This window comes from Chinchilla lanigera, unplaced genomic scaffold (genome assembly GCF_000276665.1).
Source record: "Chinchilla lanigera isolate Chin_1 unplaced genomic scaffold, ChiLan1.0 scaffold00004, whole genome shotgun sequence".
Lineage (NCBI taxonomy): Eukaryota > Metazoa > Chordata > Mammalia > Rodentia > Chinchillidae > Chinchilla > Chinchilla lanigera.
This window is the reverse complement of record NW_004955405.1, coordinates 11,025,888-11,039,309: the sequence shown is the minus strand read 5'-3', so window position 1 is coordinate 11,039,309 and position 13,422 is coordinate 11,025,888. Positions and strand designations below refer to the sequence as shown.

General features: G+C 38.2%; 1 protein-coding gene across 1 annotated transcript in view; it reads left to right on the top strand.

Moving 5' to 3' along the window:
- The window catches only part of Ptprr (protein tyrosine phosphatase, receptor type, R), a 366,148-nt gene that overhangs the window by 94,386 nt on the left and 258,340 nt on the right, over positions 1 to 13,422 (top strand). The window contains exon 4 of the mRNA XM_005374316.2: positions 12,573 to 12,817. Coding sequence (XP_005374373.2) covers positions 12,573 to 12,817 — 245 coding nt within the window. The remainder of the gene's footprint in view (positions 1 to 12,572; positions 12,818 to 13,422) is intronic.

Below are 13,422 nucleotides of genomic sequence, written 5' to 3'. Positions count from 1 at the left end.
AGAGAGAGAGAGAGAGAGAGAGAGAGAGACAGGGAAAGAGAGAGAGAGAAAGAGGGAGAGAGAGAGAAGGAGAAGTCTTCATAATACATGGAACAAATTTGTGACGAACTAAGAGGAAAAGTAGTTCTACTTATATACTCACAGAATTTCATCCCTCAGTAACCAATAGAACAAGTAGACCAAGAAGAAGTATCTAGAGATAGAAAACCTGGATAACATAATGAAATCACTTGATCTAGTTGACATTTCTAGAATACAGCACATAATACAAAATGCACAAGGTTTTCCTAAGAGCACGTGAGCACTATCCAGACTAGACTACTTTCTAAAATAAAATAGTCTTTAGCATGCTTAAAAAGATAGATCACATGACATGTACTGTCAAAATACAGTGGACTAAAATTAGAGAATAATAATTGAACCATATCTGGAAAATTCTCAAATATTTGGAAATTAAACCATGCATTTCTGAATAATCTATTAGTTGAAAAGAAAATTATGTAAGAAATTTCATTCAAGCTGAATAAAAATGAAAAAAATAGAGGGGAATCAGCTAAAACAGAGATCACATGGAAATTTATAGCATTAAATTCTTTTTTAAAAAACATATATCAAAGATTTAGTCTTCTACCTTGAAAAGCTAGAAAAAAGAGTAAATTATTACCCAAATCAAACAAAACATGTATAATAATAAGAAAAGGAGAACTCTTTGAAATTAAAAGTAAAAATGTTGCCAGGTGTGGTGATGTGCACCTTTATCTCAGCACTCAAGAGGCTGAGGAAGGAGGATCACTGTGAATCTGAGGCCAGCCTGAACTACATAGTTCAAGGCCAACCTGAAATGTGTACCAAGACTGTGTCTCAAAAAACAAAACAAAAATAAAAATTAAACAGTCAAGAAAGCAAAATTCTGTGAAGTGTGATAGATAAACAAAATTGAACAATATTTGTCCAGACTTATTGGCACATATTATTATATCAAATTAAGATTGTTGATCAAAACTATCATAAAAATGAAAAGAAAAATAATATAATTAGAGAAGTTTTGTAACATAAATAAAAATCAAAGGCTTGATACCAACCCTTTGAAAATATGGTATATATATATACACAATGGAATATTATTCAATCATAAAGAATGAAACCCTGTCATTTGCAGGAAATGGATAGAACTGCAAAACATCATGTTAAGCTACATAAGTCAGACATGGAGAGACAAGTATCACATATTTTGTCTCACATGTGGAAACTGAAAACAAAACAAAACCACAAAACCCAAAGGTGACCTGAAAGTAGAAAAGGGACAATTAAGGACTGAGAAAAAGACCAGGGAGAGAGGAGTGGTAGGGGCAGAAGAGGGTAAAGAAAAGAAACAGACACCAATGGAACAGAGTATATGCACTGAGGAAAAAGCCACGGTGATAGCCATTAATGTGTACAGTTCATATGTTAATAACTATTACAACAATAAAAGGCTTAGTATCTACATGCTACAGCATATGGATAACTTCTATGCATTAATTAGAACAACCTGAAGATAAATAGGCAAAAGGTGTAAAAACATAATTCTCAGACTAGGAAGCACTAGGGACCAGTGAATATTTACAAATATATTTTATTATTAACCAATAAAGATGTGCTTTTAAATGAGATACATCTTAATGTGCATCAATTGGCTAAATGATGAGTATGTCTGATATGTGTGTTGGGGGGTGACACTAAAGGAAAACTGGTATGCTGTATATTCTTCAGAATGCAAATTGGAAAAAAAATTAAAAAGAGAATGCAAATTGGTATCAACGCCATATAGCACAGTTGAGAAATTTGAGGGTTGAGGTAAAGTTGGTTATAGTCTATGAAGAAGGAATTTAACTTTTATGTGTGCACTTTAGAGAAACTATGATAAACGTTCTTGGAAAAACGTGTAAGAATGTACAGAAGCTTAAATATCACATGGTTTCTGTTACATGAGAAAATGAGAGTAAAAGCAAAAGATAGTAAGAAGTAGGGAGATAGACCATTTTCAAAGTAGAAAGGGATCAAGAGATGGAGGGAAGGGAGAGGGGATGAAAAAGGAATTAAGACGTGTCATGTGCATGTACCAACTCCACACAAGGAATGGAAGCATTATGTACTGAAGACCTGTACTGAAAAACAAAAAAGAGGAAGGAAGGGGAATCAAGAGGTGCGGTGGAAGGAGCAGAGATGGAAGGAAAGGGGATGAAAAAGGAATTAAGATGTGTTATGTACATATACCTGATACAGCAAGAGAGTTCAGCAAGAAAGGCACTCACAAGAAAACTGAAAAGGCAGTAACTAACAAAGCTTTATTGAGCCTGCTGACGGACAGTCTCTAACCAGGAGCCATAGAAAATGTCTGCCCCATCTGAGTCTCACCTTTGGTTTAAGCACATTTTAGGCTTCCACAGTAACCATTACCTCATCTCAGAGAATCTTCCAAGAATGTTACACAATTTCCATGAAGTTTGCTACTCCCAGAAGGCCAGACAGTGGAACTCCAAATGACCATTGCAGTTTAACATTTAGTCCACTTCCCAATTTTTCCTGTTTGTTCTGTTCCCATCTTATGACTCTGCTCTCCTTTAAGTGTGTTGATAACTAACCAAGGCAAAGGGGTAAAAAGTGGAGGTCAAGAACAGTTTAAGTAAACTTTAAGTGACTTTTAATATGGAGTTAAAAACAGAAAAATGCAGTCTCTCTTGCACTATCATACCAACCCCACATAAGGAATGTAAGAATTTTGTGCTGCAGACATGTATCAAAAAAGAAGAAGGAGGAGGAGGAGGAAGAGGAGAAGGAGGAGGAGGAGGAAGTGGGAATCATGAGGTGGGGTGGAGGGGGCAGAGATAGAAGGAAGGGATGAAAAAAGGAATTAAGATGTGTTATGTGCTTGTACCGACTTCCCAGAAGGAATACAAATATTACATACTATGCACATGTACTAATACACTAAAATTTAAAATAAAGAATATATTCCAGAATATTTTTCTTAAATGGGCTGGGAATTTATCTCAGTGGCAGAACACTTGTCCAGCATGTCCCAATCCCAGGGTTCAATGACCAATACCTAAAATAATAGTTGGTAATAAGAGAGAAAGTGGAGGCAATTTAGCTTTACAGGATATAATACCAGTTAGTGCATTTCAAAATAAAATATCACTGCCTATTGTTTGTGGAGGTTTATAACAAAGTTTATAGACATGATTAGGAATGATAAACTAAAAAGTCAATAGTTATTAAAGGAGGAAAAGAACAAAGATAAGGGTGCTGCTGTATAATTAGACTTTTTTGTTTGTTTTAAAGTAAAAAAATAGCCAGAAATGAAGAAAACTATTTTTAGAAGAAAGGAAAGAGCAAATCACTTGGAACTCCTATTTATGCAATTCATTTCTATGATCTTTTTGATTCAATAGTTTTTATAAATATTTTGGTGTTAATCAACTGAGTTATGCAAGGACAATGAAAAGAAGAACAAAAACTCTTTATTCATCTGACATTTTAGCCATTATTCCTAAAGCAAGCAGGTCCTGATTGGAGCATATACATACATTTAGTAATTCTTTTTTTTTTGGTGGGGGGGGCGCGTTTCCAGTACCGGGAATCAAACGCACAACCTTGCGCTTGCCAGGCAGGCGCTGTGCCGCTGAGCTAAATCCCCAGCCCAAGTAATTCTTAATTTGTTAGAATTCCTGATATCCTGTGCTGTCTGGATTTGAAGGTTAGAATTTCTGCTTTAAATAGGAAGATGACTTCACCAGCACTAGAACTGTCACACTGCAAAAAATTTACCTTTTTATATTCTTCAATATATATTTTAAAATATTTTAGAAGAGTGTTACCTGAATGTCTCTCTTTTCTCTCCTAAAGTAATTTGCATTAATTTAGAAAGAGCTCTAAAAAATAAAGTCAACAGCAGAATGCTGTATATAATAATTTAAAATATGCTTATGTATGCAACATTTTAACAATTGCATATGCATGCAATAATTTAAAATATGGCTGTGAACATCTTAAATGACATGACATTATGTTTTCACAGTACTATTGGGTAAAGAATTAGTTTTCAGATCCGTAGTATGATGTCAGCAATTTAAAAATAATGTTAATAATAGTATGTAGAAGCCTTCAAAGATACATGTATCCCCAGGCCTTAGGTCAGGTTAGCTTAGTTATACAAAAATGTCAACTGTGTTTATCACCAGTTGACAGACTCTATGGGCATGTTTTATTTTATTTTATTTTATTTTAGTCCACTGTGCAATACAGAAAATACTAATCTAAATTACTTTTGTAATGAAAAATGTCTAACTTTAGACTGAAGGCAATTAATTGAGAAGGAGAAATTCCCACTAGAGAAATTCTCACTAGAAAGTGAGAAATTTTTCTCACTTTCTAGAAATAGTTCATGGTAGACTTATATATATTGTCCATGGTTGATTCAAAAATAGTTAAGTTTATTTCCATTTCTGTAAGAGTATTTGGTTTTGAAAGGAGTACATTTCCCATCTCTGTCATCATCACTTTAATCACAGACCTAATATTAAATATGATTTTAATTTAAGATCTGAACTCAAATAGTGACTGGATTGCTTACTTTGTTTTCTTAAGTAGAGAATTCTAAGATGAGAGGTTCCAGATGACTCTTTTGCAGGAAGGATAGTTTACATTTCTCTTCATTTATGTTAAAAACAAAGTAGTATTTGAGTTGGTACCTACCACATGGAACTGAATACAAGAAAGATTTTATTGAAAAACAAAATGAAATTACCTTTTTCATATCCCAAACTAGTGCCACATCAAAATTACATACTTGGACTATTCTAAGATGCAAAGAACTTGTAAAACTGTTATTCTCCAGCATTTGAACCACGTCTAATCCAAATATTCTGATGCCATTTACCAAACAAGAGGCAGAGAACACAAAAAATATGCTTGCCAAATATTTTCTCTTCTTTTTCTTCTTAGTCTTATCATCAATAATACATCATATTGACTTTTTATATGAGGGCAGCACACAAACTTTTTCTCTCTAAGTTTTTTAAACTGATAAGAGCATTACCTATTTATGAAAATAAATCATGCACATTTCTAAGTTAATAAGGATTTTATTTTACACCAAAATATACAATAAAGAGTAGAATTCTGAGTGGGTACATTGGCCTCAGGTAGTTACATTTCTGTCTCATTAACAGTTTTGTTGTTTTTCACAGCGATGTTATTGGAACTTGAAATCAACTAAACAAATTGATGAAAATGTCTGGTGGAGAAACATTTCTTTAGTCTAACTTTCTATTTTGACAGTTGGATTTCACTTCACGTATTTCATACATTTGCAATGTTGCTAGAGTTATTTCTGATGTAGTGTGAGATTTTCCCCTGATTGGTGTGGCTATCTGTGGAATAACAGGAGCCTTTACTGTTTCTGCTCCATTTGCCCAGCAAGTTCTTTACACAGGTACCGGTCTTGATAACTCATTCATCAACTTCAAGTTTCTGCTCCATGTTCACTTTTTACACATGGCTCCACTTAGGAACTTATTTCATTCTGCGAACTCCTGACACTCACACTCTCCTCTCAACTTCATACTCCTAATCCCTCTTCCTCTGTCTTTTCTTTTCTGTAGTAGTCATCAACTTCTACTCCACTATATAATTTACTATAATTTACTTATTTCATGTATTCACTGCTAAGTGTGTGTTTATTTCACTAAGAACATAACCTCTATGAGGACAGAAATGTTAGTCTACTTTGATCAGCAATGTATCTCAAGTACTTAAAATACTTCCTGGCTTAATATACATATTCAGTGTGTATTTGAGTAATTGTTTTAAATCAAATGATAGATCAATAAAATATCAGCAGTTATTCCACTGCTTTAGAATGTATGTAATACAGCATATCCTATTATAACTTGACTTAAAATCATATTTCCTGATATATTCACTGAAAAAGACATTAACAATACCCCAGATCAAGTGGGTTTTTAATGAATGAATCACAATTATACACAGACAATTGTTTGGTTGACTGGGTATATTAGTGGTTCTGTTATAGTTAGTAGACATTTTTTCGTAACATTTCTTCTTTCTTTTCCATTTTATAAAGGTACCGGTGGTTAACAGAATATTTTTTCTGAAAATACCTCTTTATCAAAACAAAACCATAGACTGATAAACCAGAAACTTTTCTACTGTAGACACACAGCTGTGAGAATTCGGGAAAGAAGGAAGTGTAAGAAAGAGAAAAGCATCAAACACTGACTTTTAGTTTAAAAGGTTGAGCAGTCAGTGAGAGAGGCATAGAGGCCTACATTTGAGAGATGTTCTTTTAGATCATATTGTAGTTACAGGAGAGAGACATGCAACTGAAATGGTGTCAGATGAAATGATTTATTCATGCCATAATGCTCTTCTCTAAATATTCTTAGTGTTCCAGGCTATTGGGTGAACAAGTCATTCCAAAGTGGTCTCATTCAAGGAAATCTAAAAGAATGGCCCCATTTTTGTGGAAAATGTATTTGAATGGCCCTGAGTAGCTGGCATAAGCTATATCCAGGGCTCTCACATCTGTGTGCCACTCAGGATGACGGATGGTATAAGTGCAGCCTGATTAATGTCTTGGGATGTACAGAGAGCTAATGCTGGAGAGTCAGCGGTTTGCAATAAATCTATTACCAACATCTTGGATGAATCTGACCTTTACAGTACATGACAGTACAGTGTGCTGCTACCATGGGTTAGCTAACATTGGGGAAAATTTGTACCTCATTTGAAATAAAATTTGAATGAGAACCAATAGCAGAATTTAGAGGTGTGTATAGCCTCTCTGCCGTATCAGTCAGCTCTTTGTCTCTGAGACCAAATATAAGAAAGGTAAGTGACAGAAGGAAAAGTTTACTTTGGTTGATGGTTTCAGAGGTTTCAGTCCATGGTTGGTTGGCTCCAAAGTGAAATATAGCAGAGGGCATGGCAGGGGAAAGTTGTTTGCCCCATGGCAGGCAGGGAGCCCAGAGATGGAAACAGCCAGAGAAGAAGCTGGAGACAAGACACATCCCAAAGTCCTGCCGCCAGTGATAAACTTCCTCCAGCTAGGCCTTATCTCATAACAGCACAGTAATCCATTCATGAGGTTAGTGTCCTCATGATCTAATCAACTTCCAAAAGCCTGCTGCTGAACGTATGATACTTTGGAGGAATATTTTTTATCCAAACCAAAACACTGTTTTTGATACACTATATTTTACTAGGACAGTGTAATTCATACATGTATACAAAAAAATTATCTGGCTTGTTGTAAGTGTTTAAATTTTGTTTCTTAGATATACACCACTGCCTTTGTGTGTGTGTGAATCAAATGCCACAAATAAATAAATCTTAACAAAACTTCCATTATAGGGGGCCAGGGATATACCTCAATGGCACAGTGCCTGCCTGGCCAGCACAAGGTTGTGAGTTGAATTCCAGGTACCAAAAAAAAAAAAAAAAAAAAGAGAGAGAGAGAGAGAGAAAACCACAGTTATGGTAAATTATAAAATATAACTGTTGGGGCTGGGGATTTAGCTCAGCGGCAAAAGCGCCTGCCTGGCAAGCGCAAGGTCGTGAGTTCGGTTCCCGGTACCGGAGAAAAACCAAAAAAAAAAAAAAAATAAATAAATAAAATAAAATAAAATAAAATATAACTGTTATTCACCTTGAAGTCTGTTACTGTTTGTGTTTTTTAATTTTTGTTTCTATTTTTGAGACAGAATCTCATTATGTAGTACAGGCTGGCTTTGAACTTACTATTTAACCTCAACTGGCCTTGAGCTAGCCATCCTCCTGTCTCATGAGCACTGGGATTACAGGTATGTGCCACTGTTCCCAGAAAAGTCTGCTTTTATTTATGTTTCTTATATCATACTTTTAAATTTTATTAATACACTCTAATGATTCCACTATTTTCTGAAGTTTTTGCCATTTTCCTTTGTTACATTTTTATTTTTTATTAACATGTACTAATTGTACATGTGAATGGGTTTAATGTGATATTTCAACATGTGGGTTCAGAGTGTACTGATCAAATCCAAACTCTCTTTATCCTCCCTCCCCACCACCCTTCCAAACCTCTTCTAATTGCTCTTCATTCAGGTTGACATTTTGTACCTTCCACATGTGAGAGTGAACATGAGGCACTTCTCTGTGTCTGGCTTATTTCACTTAGCATAATGTACCTGAGTCCTATCCATTTTGCTGGAAATGATAAGACTGTATTCTTCCTTATGGCTGAATAATGGAAGTAAGATCTATCATTAAGCAGGGAGTCATTATAATGCAGTTGCTAACAGCGTAGTTCTAGCAGGCACCAGACCTGAGTTCAAATACCAGTGTTACTATTTATTGGTGGATGAATTCGGTTAGATTATACCTCACTGAGCTTCAGTCATCTCTTCCATCCCCAAAGGAAAATAATCAGAGCTCTCATGAGAGTTCACATGACACTGTGCATTTTGCAAATTTTAGTGCTTTTCCTCCCCATTCTCCAATAACACCATCTTGCCTGGTACCTATCTCAACTTCTGCCCCCTCCTCCATAGAGAAATACATTTCTTCCATTCTACCTTAAGCATCCTTCTAACATATTCTTCTAAACATGATTTTGCTTATAGTCTGCCTTTGTTCCTTAGGTGCTACAGCCAACTGTCTATTGCCACAGGCAGGGTCTCATTTTTCTGGAGACAATCTTCTTCAGGGTGTTTCTCAGAGCATTTTTAGTGCAGGTGGAGCTTAGCAACACATGCTCTGACTGTGATTTCAGTATTTTCTTTTTTTTTTTTTGGTTTTTCTCCGGTACCGGGAACCAAACTCACGACGTTGCGCTTGCCAGGCAGGCGTTTTGCCGCTGAGCTAAATCCCCAGCCCCTCTGACTGTGATTTCAATACCCGATTCAGCTGAACAAATGTGTGTGCATGTAAGTGTCTGTGTGTGGTTGTGCATTATGAGAGATAGTGTATCATAGTGCTTTGGTATCAAATTATTCCATGTACATCCTAACTCTATCAACTTACGTTTTGGTTGATGGCTTACTGCTTGATTTTGGGTCAGGTTACTTCTCTATGACTTAATTGTCTCATCTCTAAAATGGAATCATTATAGTGCTCTATAGAAATAGAAAAGGTTTAAATGGCACATCCATTTGCTTAGATCATAGCCTGGAGTGTAGGAAGCAATCAATGTTACTCATCATTATATTCAAATAATACAAACACAAATAACCATAGGAAGTTCTAACAGCCAATGATCTGATGTCTCAACTTAAAGGGGCCTAAGAAATGTTAACCTATGTGAATACTTTTCATTCATTTGTAGACTAATGAATGTGGTGGTTTGTAGTGGTTACATCTGCTTTGAGAGCAGGCTCTGAAATGCCTTTCCCTTTATTTCCCAAGATAGAGATTATTCATCTTCTGAGACAGACAACCATATAATATTAATTTTCTACTTGTCTTTTAAATTGTGATTTTTTCAAAGACATAGCTGTGTAGGACAGTATTAATTTGCATGATTGAGTTACACTAATTTCCATAATTCTTTACATTGGAGCCAGATCTTTAGAATCCTGGTGTTGTGTTTTAACCAAACTTCCACTCTAAACACAAAATCGCATTCCATACTATGAGACCACAAGCAAAGAAAAAAAGCATTCTTGAATTTACATAATACTTCTGAAAGAGTTAAGGGTTTAGCTATTTTGCTAATTGACCAATTCACTTCTTTTTCTTTGACTTCACACATATATGATTCAGCCCACTGGAAGTATGCTATTCAATCAACTTATCTATGAATATGAATTTTTTGCTCCTGTATCTGTTTCATGTAAATTAGTAATGAATGTCCAGCTCACTCAAGGTTATTTTTACTCTGTTGAACTATTCTAGTAGTACATCTAGTCAAACTGAAAATGGGAAAGTTTCACAGTTAAAGATACTTCCATGCACAGTTTAATAATTCAGCTACTTATAGCCCTGGGCAAAATATATAACTAGAAGCCTACTTGGAGGCAAAATAACAGCCAATTATATTAATTTAAATTTTAAATCCTCTGACTGAAAATAATTATTGGACTTATCTATGGGAAAGCAGGGGACTCAGGGGCATTACTACAGTATTGTTTCATTAACCATAACTGCATTTTCTTCTTAGAAACTCATTTAAGTTGGAAATTAATTATTTCAAGAAGGGAGGAAGTAAGAGAAATGCATCATTTATAAGTGGGCTGCAGTTATTTCTTCCCAACTCCCAACCCTGCAAAAGCTTTGGCACTGTTGGTAGGTGGGAAGGGAGTTACTCCTCTAAACCCTAAGTACAGTTAAAAACATCATCTCAAAGGTCTATTTAATAAGAACTTTGAATAACCAGGTTAACTGCCAGTTTTGTCAAACAGTTGCTTTTCATTTATTCATTGTTAAGAATACATATTGTGCCCAGGGTTGCTCAAGGCCAGGGACAGGGAAACTTTTAGAGTCTAGGTGCCCAAACTGCAACCCAAAGCCCATTGTTTACTGGAAAGTGCCAACACCATGATTAAGCCTAAATATCCAATGGTAGGCTGCTAGGAAGATGCTGGAGCAACTTGGCTTGCATGCCAACAGAGAAGGCTCTGTGTGCCCACTGTGGTACATGTGCCATAGGCTTGCCATAACTGCTCTAGGCAGTTGGGATAATAAGTGAATAACGTTGTCTAGTCTCTGAGATAATGGAGGTCAAATTGCATTGTTGAAGGAGAGGTTAGGATAGGCAACAAACAGGATTAATTCTTTGGATGTATTTGAAAGTGATACAGGAAAGAGGAAACTGAGGAAGGGCAAATCTGAACTATGGGGAGTGGTTGCAGTCCAGGCTTGTTTGAAATGAAAAGGTAAGGCCAAAGAAATGCAGCCTGCTGCGTCATGGGGGGAAGTGGAGAAGTTATTGACAGTGAAGATGCATATGTCCCCATATTTTTAAGAGAAAAGTCCTTCTGAAGAGCTCAAAAAATCTAACTAATCCCTCTCTTCTTCTGCTTGCTAGAGTACAATCCATGGCCTTGTCTCTCAGAGCTGGAGATGAAATAAATTGTAAAAGAAATAGCTGCTACTGCCTGAGCTCTCAGCTCCTGTGAAATTCTGCCTAATTTAAGCTCTGGTGGGGAGTCTATTTCCCATTAGCTGTTCCAATTCTCAGAACATGGAGAAAGAAAGCACTCAATGAGTTATGTATCTCATTATCAGTGTCTCTTACTTGGCTGGAACAACTTTATTCATCTTGAATTAATGCATAAAGCAAACGTTCTCAAGGAGGCTGCAGCTGCACAATGTACCAAATGTACACGAACTACCTGAAAGAAAATTACATGACAATGCTTAAAAATAATGTTGTGGAAGAGAAGGATCCCTATAATCTACAGTAGCTCAGAACTTCCTGGAAAAATGAGACCAAGGTTAGACCTTTGTCCATTTTAGCCTGGTGCTGTTGCAAGTGCGGACAGTGAGGAAGAAGGCAGAAGCACCCATGGTCCCAGAATAGTTACAGGAGAGAAGTCTGCTTGGGGGACTTTCTGGCTGGGAGTAATTAGTGACTACATCAATAAGGATCACCACAGCTCAAAGACATGAACAGAGGCGTAAAAGCCATACACGTTATGAAGACTATAAGGACTTTCCTAAAGACACAGAAAGCCAAGGATGGGAAGCGGAAAAAATGGAGACTACATATAGTTATTTCCATGAAACAAAGGTGTCCCTACTTTTGCTTCAGTGTTAGAGACATTTTCCACTGGGCTGAATGCATTTGGTCTCACTTTTATCAGTGTGGTCATACAATTTGGGCTTCATTTTGGAGAAAGTTTCAATGTACAGGTCCTGAGCTAGACAAATGGGAAACAGAAATAAAGAAGAGAGCCACTGGGACCGAAGAAGGGCCCCACAGGCTGTGCGGTTACTGCTTACACTAAGTTGACTGCCCCTGGGAACGCTTCCTCAGTCATTCCAGAAAGCTCGGCTAGCCTACAGGTCTGTAGTCCAGTCCTGGGAAGCTGGTCAGTGGGCCCACATCTACTTCCAGCAGTGAATTCCGCCCACTTGTAAATCAAGATTTGGAGAAGAGAGAGGGTGGGTGGCACACTTGACACTTATTCCTTTGGCTCCCTGCCCTGGTTTGTCTGTCCCTACCCCTATCTGTTCCCTCTGCAGTCCCTACCACCTCCACAGTGACAACTCTTGTCCCAAATCACCTCCCCAAGCAGTCCCCTGCGGTGGCGATTGCGCCCGTGGAGCTGCCGCTAAGACCCGGAGAGGTGGAATCTCAATTTGAAACTCCAGGGCCGCGGGAGGGCCGGCGCTGGGCATGCTCAGTAGCTGCGGCGCGTCTGGCTGCTGCTGGGCTGCACTGCCCGGCTCTGGGGCTGGCGCGGTCCCCGCACTGTCACCGCCGCGCTGCGGGGGTTCCCGAGGCCAAGCCTTCGCGGCCACAGCACCTCGACCCCTCCCGCTCGCGTTCCCCTCACCCGCTTCCTACTCTTTTTTTCTCTCCCCAGCTCTCAGGGAGAGGAAGCTGGTGCTGCTTTCTGGGGGCGCCACAGACCGACTGCTCTGCAAACCCCAGCGGGGGACCTGCGAAAGCGTTCGGAGACCGGAGGACCCTGGCCGTGGCTCTTTCTCCCGGCACTCAGCCTGAAGTGGGGTCGTGGCGGAGTTTCTCCTCCACCTCTCCATGTAAACACTATGCGGAGAGCAGTCGGCTTCCCTGCGCTGTGCCTGCTTCTTAATCTTCACGCTGCAGGTAAGGGGTTGCCGGACGCAGAGCTGGAGCTGTGGATGAGATGGGAAACTGCACATGCTTAAGGACTCGAGACAGCCTGCCTCGAAAAGAAAAGAAGAAAAAAAGCCTTAGAAAGGCAAAGCAAGGCAGTGCAGGTGAGGGGAGGGTGAAAGAATACACCTGTTGGAAGACGGAAGCTGAAAACTTAAGCTAAAATCAGCTTTTCATTTTCTTTTCCTTGTACAAATACTGAATATTTTCAACATCAATACAGGTTTACTTCCCTTTCTCCTTTCCTGCATCTGTTTCTAGGCTATGCACTTGACTGCCAGTTTTTCAGCAGAGAGACAAGATATCCTGCTAGATGTAATATTTTCTACTGCAGCGTTTACATTTGTAAGGTCTCTCGCTTTAGCAAGCGCTGGCAGGGATGAACAGGCTGTAACCTGATGGACCACGTACAACTCCACCCGAGAGACCAAAATGCGTGGTTCGCATTAAGGATGCTACTCCAGGCTCCTCTGGGCCCTGCTCTTGTCACTCGAATTTTCTAAACCAGTAAGTGGAGGGAAAGATTTCAAATAGGAGCTATTCTCTTTCAGTACCATGGTCAGCGCCCCCCCCCC